A 23,887-nucleotide genomic window follows, 5' to 3' on the forward strand; every position below is an offset into this window, starting at 1 on the left:
AACCAGGGTGCTCATCTGACTGTCAAGGGAAATGGAGTTCAATTCTATAAAGCACCTGGTTATCAGGTAAAAAATGAGTCGGAGCCCGGGCGCGGTGGCTCACGCCTATGATCCCAGCACTTTGGGAGGCTGAGGCGGGTGGGTGACGAGGTCAAGAGATCGAGACCATCCTGGTCAACATGGTGAAACCCCGTCTCTACTGAAAATACAAAAGTTAGCTGAGTGTGGTGGTGTGTGCCTGTAGTGTTAGCTACTCAGTAGGCTGAGACAGGAGAATTGCTTGAACCTGGGATGTGGAGGTTGCAGTAAGCCACTTCACTCCAGCCTGGATGACAGAGCAAGACTCTGTCTCAAAAAAAGAAAAAAAAGAAAAGAAGAGTCACTTACTAGAGGAAACGTATCTCCTCAGCACCTGTGCATTCCATCGTTGCTGGATGAGATTACCTGGGGATGCACACCTGGTATTATGCATACCTGGATAATGGGGGTGGGGCCGATTCCATGGAGTGGGGCAGACACAGATGACTCAGCATCAGGCTGGAAAAGGCGGCTCTCTGGCTCAGGTGTCATCCCTGCCCAATCAATTCTAAACCACATGCCGACACTACGTTTATATTTCCAAACTTATAGCTATAATATGTAGCTTAGACCTCATCAAAGAGCACTCTGAGGAAAATACCCACCTTGATGAACACAGACTATCCTATCAGATTGTTCTGAAGAAAGCTGAGCTCTGTTCCCACATGGAATGATGTTTGGTTTGAGTGGTCATTTATCCCCAGAGTAGAAACCTACTGGCCCTTAAGACCAAGTGGATATATACGCGCCAGGTATTTCTGACACTGAAAAGCATATTCCAAATATTACCATATTTTGTCACATTTAAAACCATTACTTTATGGATTACTAAGAAGAAAAAACACGGCCAGGTCGGGTGCAGTGACCCACTTTGGGAGGCCGAGGTGGGCAGATCACCTGAGGTCAGGAGTCCAAGACCAGCCTGACCAAGATGGCAAAACCCCTGTATCTACTAAAAATACAAAAATTAGCCAGGCATGGTGGCATGTACCTGTAATCCCAGCTACTCAGGAGGCTGAGGCAGGAGAATTGCTTGAACCTGGGAGATTGCAGTGAGCTGAGATCATGCCATTGCACTCCACTCTGGGCAACAGAGAAAGACTCCATCTCAGGGAAAAAAAAAAAATGAAAGAAAGAAAAAGAAAAAATACTGCCGTATAATATAGGAGATATCACTGAAATTAAATGAAAAACTATGCCTTCTTGGAAGTGACAGAACACAGTCAATAATACATTCATTACGATTTAATTTTGGAGAAGTTACAATCGAGAAAATAGGATAGCGATTTCATGAATAGAGAAAATTACCTACCATCAAAACCACAGAACCATGAGTTGCGCTTCTCCTCTATGACTAACTGGATGGAATTCACTGCGCTGAACTGACATTAGTGTAAATAAATCACCAGTGTTACCTTGGCACAGGGGACAGAGGCTGAAGTTTCAAGCAGTGAAGTCTCCACCGCCTGTGCTGCTGTTCACGAAGCCATCTCCTTCCACTACTGACCATATTCTTCAGCAAGGACACAGAGGAAAACATATGTTAGAATGGGAAGTGCTGACAGGACATGCACTTAAAACATGGAAATATTGTTTATGGATGTTACAAAACAAGATTATAAAGCTGCACAATAAGCCGAGGGGATATTAGGAATATTTTTATTCAACTGGGTTGTAGGTTTTTCCTAAAAAGGAAAATGTGAATACCTGCATGGCTAGTTAGAATATATGACTATTAAATACTGTACTGAAGAATTTGATAGTATTAAAAGAAACTGCTTTGTTTCTTAAATATGCACACATGGACTTGATGATTCAGCTTAATTCTATAGTTCTCTTCAGATTATTAGCTCTTCATACTTACAGCAATGAATCTGAGAATATTTTTAAAGATTTATGTCTAGGGTTATTTCAAGTCACAAGCCAGAACTTCTGACCATGTCTATTATTTTTGTTAAACTTAAAAAATAAAAACAGGAAAATGTGAGAAAATACGCCATTAAAAAATACAGGTGTAAATACACCTATAATCCCAGCTACAGTGGGGCTGAGGTGGGAAGATTATTTGAGCCCAGAATTTTGAGGCTACAGTGAGCCATGATCACACCACTGAATACCAGCCTAGCTGAGAATCTGTTTCTTTAAAAATAAATAAATAAATAGACCAGGCAAGGTGACTCATGCCTGTAATCACAGCACTTTGGGAGGCTGAGACAGGCAGATCACTTGAGGTCAGGAGTTCAAGACAGCCTGGCCAACACGGTGAAATCTTATCTCTATTAAAAATACAAAAATTAGGCAGGTCTGGTGGCATGTGCCTGTAAACCCAGCTACCTAGGAGGCTGAAGCAGGAGAATTGCTTGAACCCGGAGGCAGAGCCTGCAGTGAGCCGAGATCGCCCCACTGCACTCCAGCCTGGGTGGCACAGTGAGACCCTGTCAGAAAATAAATAAATAAATAAACGAAGCCATAAATAAATAAATAAATAAATAAACAGATTAAGTGTTCACAAAAGACATCATGTACATGGATGAACATACTGAATGGGTTCTTCATGCCATTTAGGAAAGAAAAATGAAGAAAATACCAGACTGCACGAATGATCATCTTGGATGCCCAGCTTCCAAATACCATCCTTCTGTTGTTGGTGTAAAAGAGCAAGCAACTGAATTACTGAGTAGTGCTATGTATGCATATAAATTATAAGTAAATGAAATAAAAATAAAATTTAGCTTTGATTGAAATGTCACGTATAATCCTTACAATATATAATGACCCATTTGTAGGTAAAGAGTTTTAATTGTGTATTACCCTGTACATAAGAAAGAAATGAGCTAAATGCCACTGCCAGAGGCCACCACAACTACAGGCTCCAGCACCATGAGAACGCTCAGCTTATATGGCAGAACCTCGATGACCTTGGACTTTAGGTCACACAGGTGGTGGTGGTGAAAAAATGTCTACAAATACGTTAATACTCCTGTCTTGAAGAAGAGAGCACAATTCTCTATCTCTTGAGTGTGAACTGGATTTAGTGATTAACTAACACTCAGGAAAAAAGGAAGTGGCGGCACATGATCTTAGCACCCAGGTCATCCATTCTGCAGATTCCTCAGAATTCCCTCCCTTGGGTCACTCATACTGGGGACGTTAGCTGCCACACTGGGGCCAGCCGTACAGAGAGGTCAACATGATGAGGAACTATAGCATCCTGCTGATGGCCGGTAAGGAATGAAATACACATGCCCATAGCCATGTGAGTATGCCGTCTTGGAAACACATCCTCCAGCACTAGTCAAGCCCTCAGATTAACTGCAGCCCCACCTGACATCTTCATTTCAACTTCATGAGAGATCCTGAGCCAAAACCATCTGATATAGTTTGGATGTGTGTCCTTGCCCAAATCTCATATTGAAATGTAATCCCCAGTGTTAGAGGTGGGGCCTGGTGGGAGGTGATCAGATCACAGGGGCTGGTTTCTAATGATGGTTTAGCATCATCCCCCTTGGTAGCGTCCTTGTGATAATGAGTGAGTTCTCCTGAGATCTGGTCGTTTAAAAGTATATAGCACCAGGAGTGGGGGTCAAAAAAAAAAGTATATAGCACGATCCCCTCACTCTCTGCTCCTGTTCCTGCCTTGTGAGATGCCTGCTTTCCCTTCACTGTCTGCCATTATTGGAAGCTTGGTGAGGCCTCTTCAGAAGTAGATGCCTGTGTTACTCTTCCTCCACAGCCTGCAGGATTATAAGCCAGGCCAGGTGGCTCATGCCTGTAATTCCAGCACTTTGGGAGGCCAAGGCAAGTAGATCACATGAGGCCAGGAGTTCGAGACCAGCCTGGCCAATATGGTGGAACCCTGTCTCTACTAAAAGTACAAAAATTCGTCAGGCATGGTGGCACATGCCTGTAGTCCCAGGTTCTTGGGAGCCTGAGGCATGAGACTCGCTTGAATCCAGAGGCAGAGGTTGTAGTGAGCCAACATCGCAACACTGTACTCCAGCCTGGTTGACAAAGCGAGACTCCCTCTCAAGGGAAAAATAAAGAACTGTAAGCCAATTAAACATTTTTTCTTTCTAAATTAACCAGTCTCAGGTATTTCTTCTTCTTCTTCTTCTTTTTTTTAATTTTGAGTCTCCCTCTGTCACCCAGGCTGGAGTGCAGTGGTCTGATCTCAGCTCACCGCAACCTCTGTGTCCTGGGTTCAAGCCATCCTCCTGCCTCAGCCTCCTGAGTAGCTAGCATTTCTTCACAGCAATGCAAGAATAGACTTACATACCACGTAATCTATTAATCTACTGCCAAACCCCTTACTTGCAGAAAATGTTAGATAATAAATGCCTTGTTGTTTGAGCTATTAAATATTGGGATAATTTACTACGTAGCACAAGACAACATATACACAGTCCCCAATATGGGTCCCTGCCCCACACATGCCATGTGATCACAGGCAACTCGCTTCATTTTGCAAAATCATCATTTCTTCATTTATCAGATAAGCCTAACACTGTGTGTGAAGTGTTTAACACTGTACCTGGTAAACAGAAAACACTTGCAAAACATTAGCAACTATTCATCAAACTTCCAAGCTCAAATTCTCAAAGAGCTATTCAAACAAACCTGAATTCGCAGAGCTGCAGCAAGGAGACTCACATCACCTTCCTCAATGAGGCCACCAAAATGTCCTCTCTGAGAGCCACCCCCAACCTTCCCTGTAAAAATTGGAGGGAAAACAAGACTTTTAGCATACTGTCATTTCCAACCAATTGCTCCTTGTAAACAGCCAGAATACTGGTCTTATTTTTCACCAAGGAAGTTAGGACGTCAGGGCACAGTTGCAGGCTGCTCACCTCTGGCACGGCCTTGGAGCCCTTCACTGGGCCTGCTTCCCATTTTACATTGGAGAAACAGCCATCTGCCGGCCGCAGTGACTCAGGCCTGTAATCCCAACACTTTGGAAGGCTGAGACAGGTGAATCACCTGAGGTCAGGAGTTCAAGACTAGCCTGGTCAACATGGTAAAACCCCATCTCTACCAAAAATACAAAAATTAGTTGGGCATGGTGGTGCGCATCTGTAGTCCCAGCTACTCAGGAGGCTGAGGCAGGAGAATCACTTGAATCTGGGAGGTGGAGGTTGCAGTGAGCTGAGATTGTGCCACTGCACTCCAGCCTGGGTGGCATAGCGAGTTTCCATATCAAAAAAAAAAAAAAAAAAAAAAAAAAAGAAGGAAAGAAAGAAAGAAAGAAAAAGAAATGACCATCTAAGCTATTAACCTGGGATAAATGGATTGAAAAAATGTAATACAGCACATAATGTGCTTTGGAAACTCCTATCTTACACTGAGCCAGACAGAAACATCTAGGCACACCGTCTTTTCACCCAAACCCAAGTATCATTGTGATTTTTTAAAGTGTGGCATAGAGAAAGAAACAGTAGCTCAAGCGAATTCATAGTGAACATTTAAAATATTTAATGTGGATGCAACATAGACTACAGATTAGGCCACCAAAGTTAGACTTGCGTTAAAATCACGCCTCTTCCTCTTGCTAGAAATTGTGATGTTGGGCCTGTTAATTAATGTAAGTAATATCAACCGCCTAAAATTTTGCAAATAATGAAACATGATATGGTATATAAAGTTCTTGACATGTAGTATGTAGTTTAAACTATTAACATGAAAATAAGGCTCAGAAGAAAGGAACAGGAATATATATTCCACAGTATAATCTGTCAGAATGACTTCATATCCTAACCTTTAGATTTTTTTTTTCTGAGATGGAGTCTTACTCTGTCACCCAGGCTGGAGTGCAGTGGCCTGATCTCGGCTCACTGCAACCTCCACCTTTCCAGTTCAAGTGATTCTCCTGCCTCAGCCTCTTGAGTAGCTGGGATTACAGGTGAACACCACCATGCCTGGCTAATTCTTGCATTTTTAGTAGATACGGGGGTTACACCATGTTGGTCAGGCTGGTCTTGAACTCCTAACCTCATGATCCACCTGCCTCAGCCTCCCAAAGTGCTGGGATTACAAGCGTGAGCCACCGTGCCTACCCTAAATTTTTTGACACAGTGGGCTTCATCTTAATAGAAAGATCTAAAATCTTTTTTTTTTTTTTTTTTGAGCTAGAGTCTCTGTCACCCAGGCTGTAGTACAGTGGCACGATCTCAGCTCACTGCAACCTCTACCTCCTGCGTTCAAGTGATTCTCGTGCCTCAGCCTCCCGAGAAGCTCGGATCACAGGCACCTGCCAATACTCCCAGCTAATTTTTGTATTTTTAGGAGAGACTGGGTTTCACCATGTTGGCCAGGTTGGTCTCAAACTCCTGGTCTCACTGATCCACGCACCTCGGCCTCCCAAAGTGCTGGAGTTGTTGGCAGGAGCCTGGCCTAGAAGGATCTAAAACCTTCACCGTACAACAGGTAAGCACTTTCACTTGTGGATGCAAACTGTGAGACAGCAGATGAAAATACTCGTGGGGTAAGACTGGGCAAAGTGTTACATGAAAGATCAGGCTTTTTTGATAATTTAAAAATTCTCTGACATAGAAGTGATAGAACTGGCTGGGTGCAGTGGCTCACTCCTATAATCCCAGCACTTTGGGAGGCCAAGGCAGGCAGATCATCTGAGGTCAGGAGTTTGAGACCAGCCTGACCAACATGGTGAAACCCCGTCTCTATTAAAAATACAAAGTTAGCCAGTTGTGGTGGCGCATACCTGTAATTCCCGCTACTCAGGAGGCTGAGGCAGGAGAATTGCTTGAACCTGTGAGGCGGAGGTTGCAGTAAACTGAGATTGCACCACTGCACTCCAGCCTAGACAACAAGAGTGAAACTCTGTGTGGAGAAAAAAAAAAAAAAAGAAATCTACTTTCCTTCCTTTATCACTTTGAAAATTTATAAAAGTAAACACACATGCAAAATGCTTTAGCCTGCATCCGCCCTTAGAGAAAAGAAATATTTCTAATAGCAACATTTTTGAAGACATTATTTTCTTCTTTGGATCAATCTACTCTTAAATTGTATTAGTGTGTTGGGTAATCATATCCCTTGGGTATTATTTAAAGATTAGCAACACTTCAGCTTTATGAATCATACGTAGGCGAAAGCCAAGTATCTAGAGGATGAGAGAGATTGGTTGTGCTTTGTTTTAACTACTAGAGATCTGTACTTAAGATCTTGTCCAACTACTATGTAAAAGAAGCAGGCCTTTCTCATTCCTCTATCTTTAAGCGATGGAGAAATAAGAAAAAGCATCCGGGTGTGGTGGCTCATGCCTGTAATCCCAGCACTTTGCGAGGTCGAGGCGGGTGTTTGACTTGAGGTCAGGAGTTCAAGACCAGCCTGGCCAACAACGTGAAAACCTGTCTCTATTAAAAATACACAAAAAAGTTAGCCCGGCATGGTGGCACACGCCTGTAGTCCCAGCTACTCAGAAGCTGAGGCTGGAGAATTGCTTGAACCCCGGAGGCAAAGTCTGCAGTGAGCCGAGATTGTACCACTGCATTCCAGCCTGGGCGACAAACACAGTGAGACTTTATCTCAAAAAACCTAGAAAAAGAAAAAAAAAAAAAAAAAAAAAAAAGGAAAAGTTACATTCCAGGAGCTGATATCAATTTTTAAATGAATAGTCTCAGAATTTAATCACAAATACCCAATATGTCACTTCCAAGCTTACAAGATAAGTAAGTCCTTGTGTAGTTTCAGTCATTTGCATAGCATAGAACTTAGCAAAAGTGTAGATACGTGATTTTGAAAAGCTAGATGATTCCTGATACGTCTGAAGTGTCCAGGGATATCTAATCTTTTGGCTTCTCTGGGCCACCCTTGAAGTAGAAGAATTGTCTTGAGCCACATATAAAATACACTAACACTAATGATAGCTGATGAGCTAAAATTTTTATAACATTTTAGGAAAGTTTATGGATTTGTGTTGAGCTGCATTGAAAGCTATCCCAGGCTGCAGGCTGCCCACAGGCTGTGGTTTAGATAGACTTGGTGTTTATACCATCTCACAGATTTCAACAAGTATAATGAGCCATGTGAGAAGAAGTTAAAATCAAGGAAACAAACTCTTTGAAAATCTCTAGCTCAAGATGGCAGGTGGTACACACAACACCACTCTCTATCTGCAGCTGAAACTCCATGCAAAGTAAGAAAATGATATGTTAAAAGGAAATAAGTTCATAAGAGTTAAAAGGGTACCACGAACCACATGCAAGAAATTTGTGGAAGAGAGAGGCAAGTAGGGTTGGATTCAGTAACCATGGCAGAGAAATAACACCCCAAAATAACAGAAGCCTGAGACGAGGAAGAACCATTTCTTCTTCGTGGACCCTAGATCAGCCCAAAGCTCACAGTCAACAAATACCAAAATCAGGAATGGATGAAGACTGAGTCTCTGAAATGGCAAAGGCTGTCCACCAGCAGCTAGGTCAGTTGACTTCATTCACATGCAGTGTTGCTTTCTGATTATTGCTGTTATTATTTTTGGAGACAGGGTCTTGCTCTCTCACCCAGGCTGGAGTGAAGTGATGTGATCATGACTTATTGCAGCATTGACCTCCCAGGCTCAAGCAATCCTCCCACCTCAGCCTCCTGAGCAGCTGGGACTGCAAGGGTGTGCCACCACACTTGGCTAATTTTTAAGTTGTTTTATCGAAACGGGGTCTCACTATGCCACCCAGGCTGGTCTTAAGCTCCTGGGCTCAAGTGATCCTCCTGCCTTGGCTTTCTGATTTTTATGTATAGTAGGCTAAGGTTTACTACCTGCAAAGTTAACTTTTGGTTCTTTTAATTACTGTTTTTTAATTACAAGCAATTAAAATTATAAGTAATTAAAAACAATACTTTTTTATTTTTGAGACACGGTCTGGCTCTATTGCCCAGGCTGGAGTACAGTGGCACCATCTCAGCTCACTGCAACCTCTGCCTCCCAGGCTCAAGCCTTCTTCCCACGTCAGCCTCCCAAGCAGCTGGGACTACAGGCACATGCCGCAATGCCTGGCTAATTTTTGTTTTTGTTTGTTTCTTTGTTGAGACGGACTCTTGTTCTGTCACCCAGGGTAGAGTGCAGTGGTGCGATCTCAGCTCACTGCAGCCTCTGCCTCCTGGGTTCAAGAGACTTTCCTGCATCAGCCTCCTATGTAGTTGGGACTACAGGCACGTGCCACCATGTAAAGCTAATTTTTGTATCTTTTTAGTAGAGGCAGGATTTCACCATGGTGGCCAGACTGGTCTTGAACTCCTGACCTCAAATGATCCACCCACCTTGGCCTCCCAAAGTGCTAGGATTACAGGCATGAGCCACAGCATCCGACCTTAATTTTTCTATTTTTTGTAGAGACAGAGTTTCACCATGTTGCTTAGGCTGGTCTCGAGCTCGTGAGCTCAAGTAATCAGCCCACTTCCCCCTCCCAAAGTGCTAGGATTACAAGTGTGAGCCACCAGGCTCAGCCAAAAACACACTTTTAAAACACAGCTTAAAACCCATACTGTCACACACACACACACACACACACACACACAAACTTAAACCCCCCCACACACATACATTATATATATATACACACACAATTCTGGCCTGGACTCAGATTTTCTAATTCAGTTTTAAGACTGCATTGAGGCTGGGTGTGGTGGCTCACACCGCTTATGTCCAGGAGTTCGGAGCAGCCTGGGCAACCTGGTGAAACCTCATCTCTACAAAATGTACAAAAATAAGCTGGGCATGGTGGTGAGTGTCTGTAGTCTTAGCTACCTCGGGGCTGGGGCTGCAGGATCACTTGAGCTCAGGAGGCAGTGAGCCTGTGGTTGTGCCACTGCATTCCAGACTGGGTAACAGAGCAAGACTCTTGTCTCAAAAAAATAAGATAAAAGTAAGTTCTGAATCTGGAGAATCGGAAGCAATAAAGACTGGCAACTCAGAATCAGATATATATTTTTAATAAATTTCATGGCTAAAGAAAACTAAGAAAGGGAATCATTATTTCAGCCCCTGCCCCTTGAGGCAAGACTCCAGCTGAAGGTTTTCTATAGTCTGGGTCTAAGTAAAATCCTGGGACCACAGTCCAACAAGGATCTCATCCCAAACCAGGGATGGGTCTTTTCACTTCCCACTAAACACTCTCATCTAACTCCTGATTCCTCCAGGGACAAGTCAATGAATCACTTTGAAATATGGCTGTTCTTCTAATGATAATCAAACTTTCTGCAAAGAGAAAATTTAAGGCCAAACTGCTATCATGCCTTCCTCAGAAATCAGAACCACCCTCTCACTAACATGAGTGGTGCTGAGACCACCCTGCGAACTTTGCCAGAACAATCACTACAGTGAGAGGAACGCAGGCCAATTCTTCAGCCTTCCTGCCATCTCTGCTCTGTGGAAACGTCTCAGCTTCTATGCAGTCTGGACGAGGGCACCCTTCTTATCAAATTAAGCCCACAGACTTAAATATTTTCTCCCCTTCTAGATGAACAAATTACTCCCAAAATACATGTGAGGTTTTGAAATCAGTATAGGTAGGACTTAAAAAAAAACAAAAAACAAAAAAACAAAAACATATACATTGGTAGCCAGTTTTTCAGTTAGTTAAATATATTGACTTTGTAGGATATAAATAAAATGCAATAAATAAAATGAGTACCATGATATGGTTCAGTTCTGTGTCTCTACCAAATCTCATGTTGAACTGTGATTCCCAGTGTTGGAGGTGGGGCCTGGCGGAAGGTGACAGGATCATGGGGGTGGCTCTTCATAAAAGGCTTAGCACCATCCCTTTGGTGCTGCTGTCATGATAGCGAGTGAGTGAGTTACGCTGAGATCTGGTCGTTTAAAAGTATGTAGTGTGCACCTCCTTCTCTGATATGGTTTAATCTTATTAATTAATAAGATTCCCAGTTTCTTTGTGGGTAAATTGGCAGCAAGGCTGTCGGGAGGAATAACAGATACCTCCGGGCAGTGCCTTTTTGATGGTAGCTGCCAATAAATGCTGGTTGTTTAAAAGTATGTAGTGGCCCACCCGAATTCCATCTTGAACTGTACTTCCATAATTCCCACATGTTTAGGAGGGACCCAGTGGGAGATAATTTGAATAATAGGGTGGTTTTCCCCATACTTTTCTTGTTGTAGTAAATACATCTCATGAGATCTGAAGGTTTTATCAGGGTTTCTGCTTTTGCATCGTCCTCATTTTCTCTTGCCACCACCATGTAAGAAGTGCCTTTCAGGCCGGGCGTGGTGGCTCAAGCCTGTAATCCCAGCACTTTGGGAGGCCGAGGCGGGTGGATCATGAGGTCAAGAGATCGAGACCATCCTGGTCAACATGGTGAAACCCTGTCTCTACTAAAAATACAAAAAATTAGCTGGGCATGGTGGCGCTTGCCTGTAATCCCAGCTACTCAGGAGGCTGAGGCAGGAGAATTGCCTGAAGCCAGGAGGCGGAGGTTGCGGTGAGCCGAGATCGCGCCATTGCACTCCAGCCTGGGTAACAAGAGCGAAACTCCGTCTCAAAAAAAATGAAAAATAAAAAAAATAAAAAATAAAAGAATGCAATGTAAGGCATGATAAAATATAATTAAAATATTAGTAAACTGATACTAATAAGCTATTAGTAATAACTTAATGTGAACCACTGAAACCAAATTAACAAGGCAATTTATACAATGCTGCATATTCCAAATGACATGAACCTTTACACTTTTTAAAGAAAAAAGTAAAAACTTAAATATCTTGTATTAAAAACTAATTAAAATTTGAAATGGAAAACTGGCCATGTACTTCAGGGATAGATCTAGAATATCCAGAATTTTGAGGAAAAAAAAAAAAAAACTAAAGGAAAACCGTGATAGGTACAATGGATTTTGGAATCACTAAAGTTCAAGAGTCATAAGCAAAGATTCTAATTTTATAGCAATTGCAATGGCATAATGAAAATTACATGGACATCTAATTTCTCTAAAGCTGACTTCTTACATGTTCAGAATTTCATTGGACTTCTTCCTTTCTTGGGTTTGATTTTTAAAATAAAAATGTATATTGTGCCAAGATGGAGTCCAAAAACTGTTCTGCGTGCAGAAAACACGGCAACAAGGAAGTAGAGGGAGGGACGCAGGGCGTGGACCAGCATTTATTGGCAGCTACCATCAAAAAAGCACTGCCTGGAGGTATCTGTTATTCCTCCCAACTGCCTTGCTGTGGATTTACCCACAGAGAAACTGGGAATCTTATTAATTAATCAGAGCGCCTATTTCCTCAAAGTCACACAGCCTTTAAGTGCAATGCAATTAAGAATAGTTTTACACAAACAACTCCCTTCTCCTTGTTCATCTTTCCACTATATTCTTCTTCTTTTTTATTTTTTGAGACAGACTTTTGCTCTTGTCGCCCAGGCTGGAGTACAATGGCGTGATCTTGGATCCCTACAACCTCCGCCTCCTGGGTTCAAGCGATTCTCCTGCCTCAGCCTTCCAAGTAGCTAAGATTACAGGTGCCCACCACCATGCCCAGCTAACTTTTGTATTTTTAGTAGAGATGGGGTTTCACCATGTTAGTCAGTCAGTTAGTAGAGATGGGGTTTCACCATGTTAGTTAGTCTGGTCTTGAACTCCTGACCTTAAGTCAGGCATCCCCAAACTGCAGCCCGCAGGCCGCATGTGGCCCCCTGAGGCCATTTATCCGGCCCCCAGCCGCACTTCAGGAAGGGGCACCTCTTTCATTGGTGGTCAGTGAGAGGAGCACAGTATGTGGCGGCCCTCCAACGGTCTGAGGGACAGTGAACTGGCCCCCTGTGTGAAAAGTTTGGGGATGCCTGCCTTAAGTAATCCATCCGACTTGGCCTCTCAAGGTGTCGAGATTTCAGGCGTCAGCCACAGCACCCGGCCTCCACTATGTCAGAGCCATATGAGGGAACGGCTCAAGGTTCCTCAGGGGCCCCAACACATCAGCATCCCAGGGCTCTTCCCCTCTTCCACACTAAATAGAATTATATTAGCTTAAAATGATGCTATAAACTACTCTGTGCCACAGAGTTGCTGTTTTGATACTGTTCTCAGAGCCCAAGACAGAAGACCAGCTTCTCCTTGGTCCCATTGGGTACATCAGTAAATCAGTCCTAACATTTGGGGTACAAAATGGTTTTGCTTACAATGAGATCTGCTGTTTAGCAAGCAGGGCACAACATCGGTGTGTTATTTCATTTGAAATAAGTCTTTTAGGCTGAGCATGGTGGTTCACAACAGTCATCTCAGCACTTTTTGGAGGTGGAGGCAGGAAGACTACTTGAGGCCAGGAGTTCAAGGCCAGCCTGGGCAACACAGTGAGAATCCTGCCTCCATACACCAAAAAAAAAAAAAAAAAAAAGTTTTAATTAGCTTAGGATGGAAGATTGCTTGAGCCCAGGAGTTTGAGGCTATGATTGTCACACTGCACTCTAGCCTGGGCAGCAGAGCAAGACCTTTTCTAAAAATAAAATAAAATAAAATAAACAAAGAAAAAGAAATAGGTATTTTTTCAATAAATAAAAATGTAGTTACTCCTATAGCTAGAAAAGAGAATGCTAAAATTTCTTTGTTTAAAATCTAAGCATTGGATTCATGCGATGGTTAAATGAACAGAACCAACAAGCTGGGTGTAATTGTTTTCTGAGCTCTGTGTCTGGGCTATCAGCCATCAGGAAAATCTCTCCTAGGATTAAGTATTCCATAAAATGCCTCCACAGAATTACCTCATCATAAATCACCACATCTCATCTATTTTTATGGGGGAAGGGGGAGGAACTCTGTACCACGAAGGTAAGAATAAAAATTTCATTATAAAATTCTGCCTTCACCCAGCCACAAGTTTATGAAAGGTTCTTCTCATCTTCAGTTTAAATAAGAGCTTTCTTTTTAATATTTCAAAAAGTTTATTCATTTCTTTACAGTGGCAAGATAAAAAAGAGGGGAAAAAAACCTTCTTCATTATTCCTAGATTAAATTTGCATACTAAACAAAGTTGCTAAAATTAAAACTTGTAGACGATTTAGAAATGTGCTACTATGGATAGCAGCACCCAAAACTGTTCGTCTGTTTTCATCCGCATCAATCATCATCAGTGGCTGCCTAGTTGGCCCCATTTCTGTCTTTTTTGTTTTAAGATGGAGTTTCGCTCTTGTTGCCCAGGTTGGAGTGCAAAGGTATAGTCTTGGCTCACTGCAACCTCCGCCTCCCAAGTTCAAGCAATTCTCCTGTCTCAGCCTCCCAAGTAGCTAGAATAACAGGCGCCCATCACGCCCAGCTAATTATTTTCAGTAGAGACAGGTTTCACCATGTTAGTCAGACTGGTCTCAAACTCCTGACCTCGGGTGATCTGCCCACCTCAGCCTGCTTCCCAATTTTTTTTTTTTTTTAATTTTTTTTTAGAAGGAGTCTTGCTCTTGCCATCCAGGCTGGAGTGCAATGGTGCAATCTTGGCTCACTGCAACCTCTGCCTCCTGCTGCCTCAGCCTCCTGAGTAGCTGGGATTACAGGTGCCCACCTACAAGCCCGGTTAATTTTTTTTGTATTTTTCGTAGAGACAGAGCTTCACCATGTTGGCCGGCCTGGTCTCGAATTCCTGACCTTCAGTGATCCACCAGCCTTGACCTCCCAAAGTGCTGGGATGACAGGAGTGAGCCACAGCGCCCAGCTGTCAGCCCCATTTTTAAGTGGGAGACAAGTTCAAGAAAATGTCTCTAAACATGCCACAAACTTAAAACTACGAGCAGAGTACAATTATGAGTTCATGTTTATTAACTTGCTCAATATTCAATATTCACAGATTCCACTGGGCACAGGGGTTGATGCCTGTAATCCCAGCACTTTGGGAGGCCAAGGTGAGTGGATCACTTGAGTCAGGAGATCGAAACCAGTCTGGCCAACATGGTGAAACCCTGTCTCTACTAAAATTACAAGAAAAAACTAGCCGGGCATGGTGGCGGGCACCTGTAATCCCAGCTACTTAGGAGAATCATTTGAACCTGGAAGGTGGAGGTTGCAGTGAGCCAAGATCATGCCACTGCACTCCAGCCCGGGCAACAGAGCGAGACTTCATCTCAAAATAAGTAAATAAATAAATAAATAAATAAATAAATAAAATAAAAATTCATAGGGTGCTTACTAAGTATCAAGTAATATTCTGAACACTGGGCATTCAAGAACCAAGAAAACTATTAGAGTTGGGCCAGATACATTTCAAATAAATTACATTCTATCTACTTTTAGAATTATCTTGAAATACACAGACCATCCCTGATTTACAACATTTTCACTTACTGTTTATCCACTTTATGATGGTGGGAAAGGGATATGCATTCAGTAGAAATTGTGCTTCGAATTTTGATCTTTTCCTTAGCTAGCTACACACAGCACCAGGCTGTCTTGAGACCCTGGGCAGCAGCGACAGCAAATCGCAGTTTCCGGTCAGCCACGCAATCACGAGGCCAAACAGCCAATACACTATGGTGTACTGTGCTGCTAGCACGTTTGGATGTTGATTTGTGTTTTCACATCCCATCCTGTCTACAAATGGCCATTTTTACTTACAATATTTTCAACTTCTGATGGGTTTATCTGCTCCTAACCCCACGGTAAGTTGAGGAATATCTGTAATGCCTTGGTCTTTTTTCCCCCCAGAGAATCATTTCATTGAAATCTAATGCTTCAGTGAATACCTTTTTCAAAAATAAGGGTCCTAAAAGGAAACCTTATTTAAAATAAAGCACTTTCACTAACAAAATATATTCACTGTCATGTAACCACAGGGCTCAAAGGGATTCCAGGAAAACATCCAAGTAGACTCCTATCTCCAGCCATGACTGTGCCAAAACTATCCTACATGAAAACTTTAATAAAACACAGCAAGCAAATATTACAGCAAAGCAGCATTCACTTACATGAAACCAATGTTAGCACTGAGTTTCCTAATCTAACCGGGATTCAGAACAGAGGAATGAATCTGCCCTGTCCACTATTTTGTTTTTGTTTTGTTTTGAGGAAAACGCTATACAAGGAAACTACACATATTTTTAAAATGTGATTTGTTATTTAGCATATGCCTTCTGTTTGTTAAAAGGAGCCATTATGGCCAAGCTCTTTTTTTTTTTTTTGAGACAGAGTCTTACTCTGTCGCCCGAGCTGGAGTGCAATGGCCCGATCTCGGCTCACTGCAACCTCCCAGGTTCAAGCAATTCTCCTGTCTCAGCCTCCTGAGTAGCTAAGATTACAGGCCTGTGCCATCACACCTGGCTAATTTTTGAATTTTTGTAGAGACGGTGTTTCACCATGTTGGTCAGGCCGATCTCAAAATCCTAACCTCATGATCTTCCCCCCTCGGGCTCCCAAAGTGCTGGGATTACAGACATGAGCCACTGTGCCCAGCCAGGGCCACAGCTCTTAATGCAAGGGCTGAACTCTGGCTCTTTCCTTTGATTTTGATCCATTCCACCCTCTCAGGCCCCAAGGGGTTTTTAGTCTGATTGGTCAATTCTGGCAGGAGCTGTATTTCCTAGAATGGGGGCTGAGTATTAACCTCTCACTATGGCTCTCTCTTTTATGGCGCTGCCTGTCTTTTACGGAGCTGCCTACAAGGTTTCAAGATTTCAACCTCAAGTATGGTCTTGGTGGAGGTGAAGGAGAGCAAAGGCTGCCAACTTTGGTGTATATTCTGCCCAGCTTCAGGGGGAAAATGTACCACTGTCCTCCAGCCCAGCTCAGCCCAGTCCTCTCCTCTGTATGAACATTTGGAGGCCAAACCCAGGAGGAATAAGGACGGGGGTGGGGGCGGGGGGCTCTCCTCTGCCTCCCGGTGCCATCATCTCTTGCTCACCTGTGCTTCTCAGGGACTTGCTGAGTGGGGCTGGGTGTGGTCAAGGCTGTCTCAGCCTCAGTGCCTTTTTACAAACTGGAAAAAGGAACCCGCTCTGGGTTGGCTCCTCCCGGACCCCTTGGCCGCTGGCTGCCCTGTTTCGGGCACTGCTGGGGCCGCCCCCACAGGCCTGGTGTGGTCTGGAGTCCTCCTGGTATCTTGGCAAAATGCCATCAAATAGCAGGCCCAATCCTAAAACTGTTTCTACATCTAGTGGTGATTTTCCTACTGTTCTGTGATGACTCTGGGGCTCGGAGGGTGTGCTTCATGGGTCAAGTGACGGGGAATCACGGAGACACAGAGGCGGATCCTGTTCCCATTCCTCCCGGCAACCCGGCTCTCCCTTGCATTTCACAGTGAGATTCCGTGAAGATTTCTTTGGAAGAAAGGATCTTACTACTTTTTAAGAGACTGAAAACCACTATTTCTAGTTTACCTCACACACCTACACATCATCTACTTGAGGTCACGACTGACCCGACTGCCAGAGACCAGCAGGGGCACTTCACTGTGGGAGCAGACATCTCAACTGCCATCTTGGTTTCTCTTTGCCCAGCAGCATGGTTCTTCTGTCAGGCAACCCACATTCTAAGTTTCCAATCCCATATATTAATGTTGATGACAGCCAACATTTCAGAAACAGACCCTCTGAGCAAAAGGTTAACGTTTCTCCGAACGATCTGACCTCATCAGTGGCTGTACACCAATGTGAAGACACTTACCGGACAGGAAGTCATGGGAGCAGTTGAGAACAGTTGTTCCTGGTTGTATCCAAGTAAGGGGAATCTCTTCTGGCTTAGGTGAGCCTACGACCACAATGTCAGCTTCGCGAAGCTAAAAGGAGAAAGGAAAAAACACGCACATTTTAATCTGAGGCATAGAGAGATACGTAACTACTGATGTCAAATGAGTTCAACCCGATCCCAGAACTACGGCTTTGCTCCAAGCTGCTGACAAGGACAGAATCACTTCACTAATTCCTTTCAAGGCTGTATTAATAGAAACAGAAAACAATTGTCATATCCTAGAACGAAAGGAAAATAGGACTTAAAAAACTGACTTCAGGGTAGTCACTTCAGCACACATACTGCAGGGAGTATTACCATTTACATGTTTTCACCACTAACTATAAGGTCAAGAAAAAGAATGGGGCAGCCAGGCGCAGTGGCTCACACCTGTAATCCCAGCACTTAGGGAGGCTGAGGTGGATCACCTGAGGTCAGGAGTTCAAGACCATCCTGGCCAACATGGTGAAACCCTGTCTCTACTAAAAATACAAAAATATGGCTGGGCACGGTGGCTCATGCCTGTAATCCCAGCACTTAGAGAAGCCGAGGCAGGTGGATCACCTGAGGTCAGGAGTTCAAGACCAGCCTGGCCAACATGTGAAATCTTGTCCCTACTAAAAATACAAAAATTAGCAAGGCATGCTGGTGGGGGCCTGTAATCTCAGCTACTGGGAAGGCTGAGGCAAGAGAATCATAAGGGAGGCAGAGGTTGCAGTGAGCTGAGATCATATCGCTGCACTTCAGCCTGGGCAACAGAGTGAGACCCTGTCTCAAAAAAAAAAAAAAAAAAAAAAAGAGAGAGAGAGAGGAAAACAAGGGCAGAGCCCGTGAGGTCTGGCCCACACAGTGGGCTTGCTGGCCTGTATAATGGCACCATCGCAATGAGACCCCTATGGAATTGTAACTATACCCATGGAAGGACTGTCAGGAGCTTGAGAAAGAATTCCACTTCCTCTGAGGCCCTGGTTAGTCTCTTGCCCAACCATTCACTTTTTTTTTTTCCTAAGAAAGTAGAAAGAATGCAGCAACTCCAACAAAATGCATTGATCACATCCATCCTATTTGCATTCCGATTATCCATTGCTGGAGGAACAAGTCTGGTAGGAAGGTGACGTTAAGACAGAGGCAAAGAGCTTAGCTCTGACCTGAACCAAACAATGGCCAGCTCCCCACCCCACTGAGCAACTGACGATTTCACACCAGATCCCTATGCGGAGGGAGGGGGGAATAGGAATACTAGATCTGCAGAAGAGAATAGCTACAATTGTACCAGTCAGCTAGGTGTTTTAAGTATTACCTCATTGAATATTCCAAATGAGTGAGATTGGCGTTACTCTACTCATTTAACAGACAAGGAAACTGTGGCTCCCAGATACAAATACCTCAATGTTCTGTCTTGTGTCTCCTAGTGAACCCAGTCCTAGAGATCCAAGTGAACCTAGGTAGAAAGAGGACAACTAGCAGTTCCTTTCCCTGCTGTCTCTCCTGTGGACTTCAAAGTCCTGCAAGTAACCACAGAGTCTCTGGCGTCAAACAGACAGAGGGGCAGACTACGAAACACAAAAGCATCCCCGCTGCCGCTGCCACCACCAAACCACCAAATACACGTGCTGGAGACACCGTTATCCATTCTCAGCTTAGACAAGCTGATCATTCAAGATCCTGTGGAAGAACCAGGATAGCTCCTCTGCCTGAGGACTTTTCGCACTATGTGCGCAAGAGCTGATGCCTTTTAGAAATCTTGAGACAAGGCCGGGCGCGGTGGCTCAAGCCTGTAATCCCAGCACTTTGGGAGGCCGAGGCGGGTGGATCACGAGGTCAACAGATCGAGACCATCCTGGTCAACATGGTGAAACCTCGTCTCTACTAAAAATACAAAAAATTAGCTGGGCATGGTGGCTCGTGCCTGTAATCCCAGCTACTCAGGAGGCTGAGGCAGGAGAATTGCCTGAACCCAGGAGGCGGAGGTTGTGGTGAGCCGAGATCGCGCCATTGCACTCCAGCCTGGGTAACAAGAGCGAAACTCCATCTCAAAAAAAAAAAAAAAAAAAAAAAGAAATCTTGAGACAAGAGATGATAATGGAAGCAAATCCATGACAGTCCTACCTGGTTTATGAACAAAAAGGCCAAGATCAAGGGCAGCTCCAAATCCCCTGACAGAGGAGTCGCACGATAAAAATCGAAATGTGTGTCTTCTCATAGAGCTGACAAAGCCAACTTTTAAAAGCTAATGCCTTGGAAATACTTGATCAATTTGACCATGTGAGTAGGGAAAAGCATATTAACACTCATTGATTATCCAGTAATAAGTGAAACTGCATTCCCTGCTTTTCAGCTCCTGACTGTATTATTATTCTGACTTTATTATGGAAGTAGAAGAGCACACTGCCATGGTGTCAGGCAGAATCTATTGCATTAATCACATTAAAAAGAAAAGAGAGGCTAGGCGCGGTGGCTCAAGCCTGTAATGCCAGCACTTTGGGAGGCCGAGGCGGGTGGATCACGAGGTCAAGAGATCGAGACCATCCTGGTCAACATGGTGAAACCCCATCTCTACTAAAAAAAAAATACAAAAAATTAGCTGGGCATGGTGGCACGTGCCTGTAATCCCAGCTACTCAGGAGGCTGAGGTAGGAGAATTGCCTGAACCCAGGAGGCGGAGGTTGTGGTGAGCCGAGATCACGCCATTGCACTCCAGCCTGGGTAACAAGAGTGAAACTCCATCTCAAAAGAAAAAGAAAAGAAAAGAGAAATCCCTACTAAAACATTTGCCCAGGGCTCATGCCACCATGCTGGGTAATCCCAGCACTTTGGGAGGCCAGGGTGGGAAGACTGCTTGAGCCCACAAGTTTGAGAACAGCTTGAGCAACATAGGAAGACCCTGTCTCTACAAAAAATAAAATAAAAATTAGCCAGGTGTGGTGAGATGTGCCTGTGGTCCTAGCTACTTAAGAGGTTGAGGTAGAAGGATTGCTTGAGCCCAGGTCACAGCTGCAGTGAGCTGTGATCACGCCACTGCACTCCAGCCTGGGTGACAGGGCAAGACCCTGTCTCAAAAACAAAACACATTTGCCTAAATAACCATTCTTCTGTTCCACAGGGCCAAAAGGCCACTAATCCTCTCTAAGAACTTTGCAGCCAAATGAGAATCACTTGAACCCAGGAGGCGGAGGTTGCAGTGAGCCGAGATCATGCCACCACACTCTAGCCTGAGCAATGGATTGACTCTGTCTAAAAAAAAAAAAAAAAAAAAAAAAAAAATTGCAGCCAATATCACCAGCAATCTAATCCCTTAAAGCCACCTCTAATCTCTACTGATTTAAAATACAGCTAGCATTCCAGGTGATAGCATATATGGGGGAAAAAAGAGTGCTAGTGGAAAAAGGATTTTAAACATCTGTATAAAAAAAAATTGTATTCCTTCATTTGCACATACTACTGTCAAAAATTCAATCACAGCCATCCTCAAGAGAAATACAAAGGTTTATTAAGCTTTGCCGCAGGTCTACGGATAAGAAACGCCATTTTGCTGGATTTTCAGGCACAAAAGCAGCAAAACCAGAACATGTTAAAACAACGGTAAAAAGGAGGTTAATGTGAACAAGACTGAAATGTTCATTTTGGAGGGAGCCAAGGATCACAGGTTCACACAAGTCCCCTAAGAACACTTAGTTTCCTACACGTGGTGTCTTTGATACAACCTGTTCTTTTCATTACCTATAAATCTTAGAAATCTCATTCTGAGCCCTCTGCTCCATACCTACACACAACTCTAACGAGGGCTTACTCATCAGCGACTGGGGAACAGCTCATTCCATAGAGAAAAGACAAGCGCTCCTCCCTTAACAATGATCGCATAGTAGATGTTAATTCTTTCTGGAAAGGAAAAGTGCTAGATGCTTCAATCAGTAGATAACCCACCAAGGACAAGGGAAGATTTTAATGAGCTAAAATTCAAGGAGAATTATTGTCTCACTCGCTGTTCCTACTTTCCACCTCCCAAATGGGAAAGACCCTGGCCAAAGCTTGGCTTGAAACTCTACCTCATAACAAAATACTGCTTTCTCTGCTGAGACTTGAGTGGAGCAGCTTAAAGCAACCACCCCGACCCCCCAGGCAGAGAACCAAATGTTAAAACAATAGTAAGAAGCAGATATGCAGAAACGTAACGGGGAGCGTGTGGGGGTGCAGTAGTTTGGATAACTGAAGATACATTTTCTTGAAGTCATTAATTTTTAAGCTGGAGGGACAAGCCTCTGAATATAAAGAGATGTGGGAACGGAGGACAGAGGGGATTTGGAAAGTTACATGGAATATCATAATTTTGTATTTAGCAAATAGAATGCATTAAACTTTTTAAAACTAAATACAGCCCTGCCCTCTTAACTAAAAAACGGTATGTATCTTCTGCTATCAATGTGCTTTGAAACAGTTCATATCACACGAGAATCTCAGATATGAGATCTGTATACATACTTAAAATCCAGAATGGGTAAAAAAAGGTATTTTCTAAAGAATTGTGGTTTATATCACTTGAGACCTATGAAAACTGTTTCTACGTCCTTTAAACAATCCCAGCACACTTCAGAAAATCAAGTTCAATTCCTTGAGGGTCAGTTGAATAAAAAAGAAAGAAAACAATATTCAAAATGATCAACATTACTTTAAAAAATTAACAAGTAGGTGATTTGTCCAGCAAGGATGTGCTTCTGAAATTACAATAACTAAAGAGACTGGGGCTGGGCGTGGTGGCTTACGCCTATAATCCCAATATTTTGAAAGGCTGAGGTGAGTGGATCACCTGAGGTCAGGAGTTTGAGACCAGCTTGACCAACACGGAGAAATCCCGTCTCTACCAAAAATACAAAAAATTAGCCGGGCAGGGTGGCATATGCCTGTAATCCCAGCTACTCAGGAAGCTGAGGCTGGAGAATCGCTTGAACCTGAGAGGCGGAGGTTGCAGTGAGCCAAGATTGCACCATTGCACTCCAGCGCCAGAAGAGCAAAACTTCGTTTCAAAAAAAAAAAAAAAAAAAAGACACTGGCATTCTCAACTAGTGCCTGAGTGATGGCCCATCGCGGTCAGACACAGAGAACACAGTGGGGTCTGGAGGGCAGGGAGGTGGTCCCTTGCTTGATTTTCACTTTCAACAAACTGGAACACACTGTAGTTTATGTGTGCCCAAGTAAGTGGCTTTATGGGTCACATTATGCTCCATGGCAGATTCTTCATGAGGCTTTATTTATTTTTGGAGACAGGGTCTCACTCTGTCGCCTAGGCTGGAGTGCAGTGGTATGATGTCAGCTCACTGCAGCCTTGGCTCCCAGGCTCAAGCGATCCTCCCACCTCAGCCTCCCAAGGAGCTGGGAGTACAGATGTTCTCCACCATGCCCAGTTCATTTTTTAAGTATTTTTTGTAGAGACAGGGTTTCATCTTGTTGCCCAGGCTGTCTTAAATACCTAGGCTCAAGTGATCTGCCTGTCTTGGCCTTCCACAGTGCTAGAATGACAGATGTGAGCCACTGTGCCCAGCACAAAATGATTTCTGATCAGACAGGGCGTGTCCATGAAAAACTTTAGGTAGCAAAGGGACTTCTAAACTGCCTTGTGACAACATTTCTATAAAGAGCAGATGTCCCTTTTCTAAGAAAATTGCCACTTTTGGCTGGGTGCGGTGGCTCACGCCTGTAATCCCAACACTTTGGGAGGCCGAGGCAGGTGGATCACAAGGTCAGGAGTTCGAGACCAGCCTGGCCAAAATGTCGAAACCCCGTCTCTACTAAAAATACAAAAATTAGCTGGGCGCAGTGGCATGCGCCTGTAATCCCAGCTACTCAGGAGGCTGAGGCAGGAGAATCGCTTGAACCCAGAAGGCGGAGGTTGCAGTGAGCTGAGATCACGCCATTGTACTCCAGCTTAGGCAACAAAAGCCAGACTCCTTCTCAAAAAAAAAAAAAAAAAAAAAAAAAAATATTGCTTTATATCTATGACTCAGTATCCACCTTTCCCTGCAGTATTAAGCATGCATTAAATAGGAATGTTAAAACAGTATAACAAAGAAACCCCGTCTCTACTAAAAATACACAATTAGTGGGACGTGGTAGCACATGCCTATAACCCCAGCTATGCGGGAGGCTGAGGCAG

At 43.7% G+C, this 23,887-nt stretch overlaps 1 protein-coding gene across 2 annotated transcripts in view; it reads right to left on the reverse strand.

Annotated features, from left to right (window-relative positions):
* MTHFD1L (methylenetetrahydrofolate dehydrogenase (NADP+ dependent) 1 like) overlaps positions 1-23,887 on the reverse strand; it is a 241,037-nt gene that overhangs the window by 180,746 nt on the left and 36,404 nt on the right. For both annotated transcript variants that reach the window (XM_039467586.2, XM_039467584.2), the window contains exons 8-10: positions 17,677-17,788; positions 4,696-4,787; positions 1,494-1,591 (exon numbers count right to left, since the gene is read on the reverse strand). In XM_039467586.2, coding sequence (XP_039323520.1) covers positions 1,494-1,591; positions 4,696-4,787; positions 17,677-17,788 — 302 coding nt within the window. The remainder of the gene's footprint in view (positions 1-1,493; positions 1,592-4,695; positions 4,788-17,676; positions 17,789-23,887) is intronic.

The sequence above is a fragment of the Saimiri boliviensis genome, chromosome 4 (genome assembly GCF_048565385.1).
Source record: "Saimiri boliviensis isolate mSaiBol1 chromosome 4, mSaiBol1.pri, whole genome shotgun sequence".
Lineage (NCBI taxonomy): Eukaryota > Metazoa > Chordata > Mammalia > Primates > Cebidae > Saimiri > Saimiri boliviensis.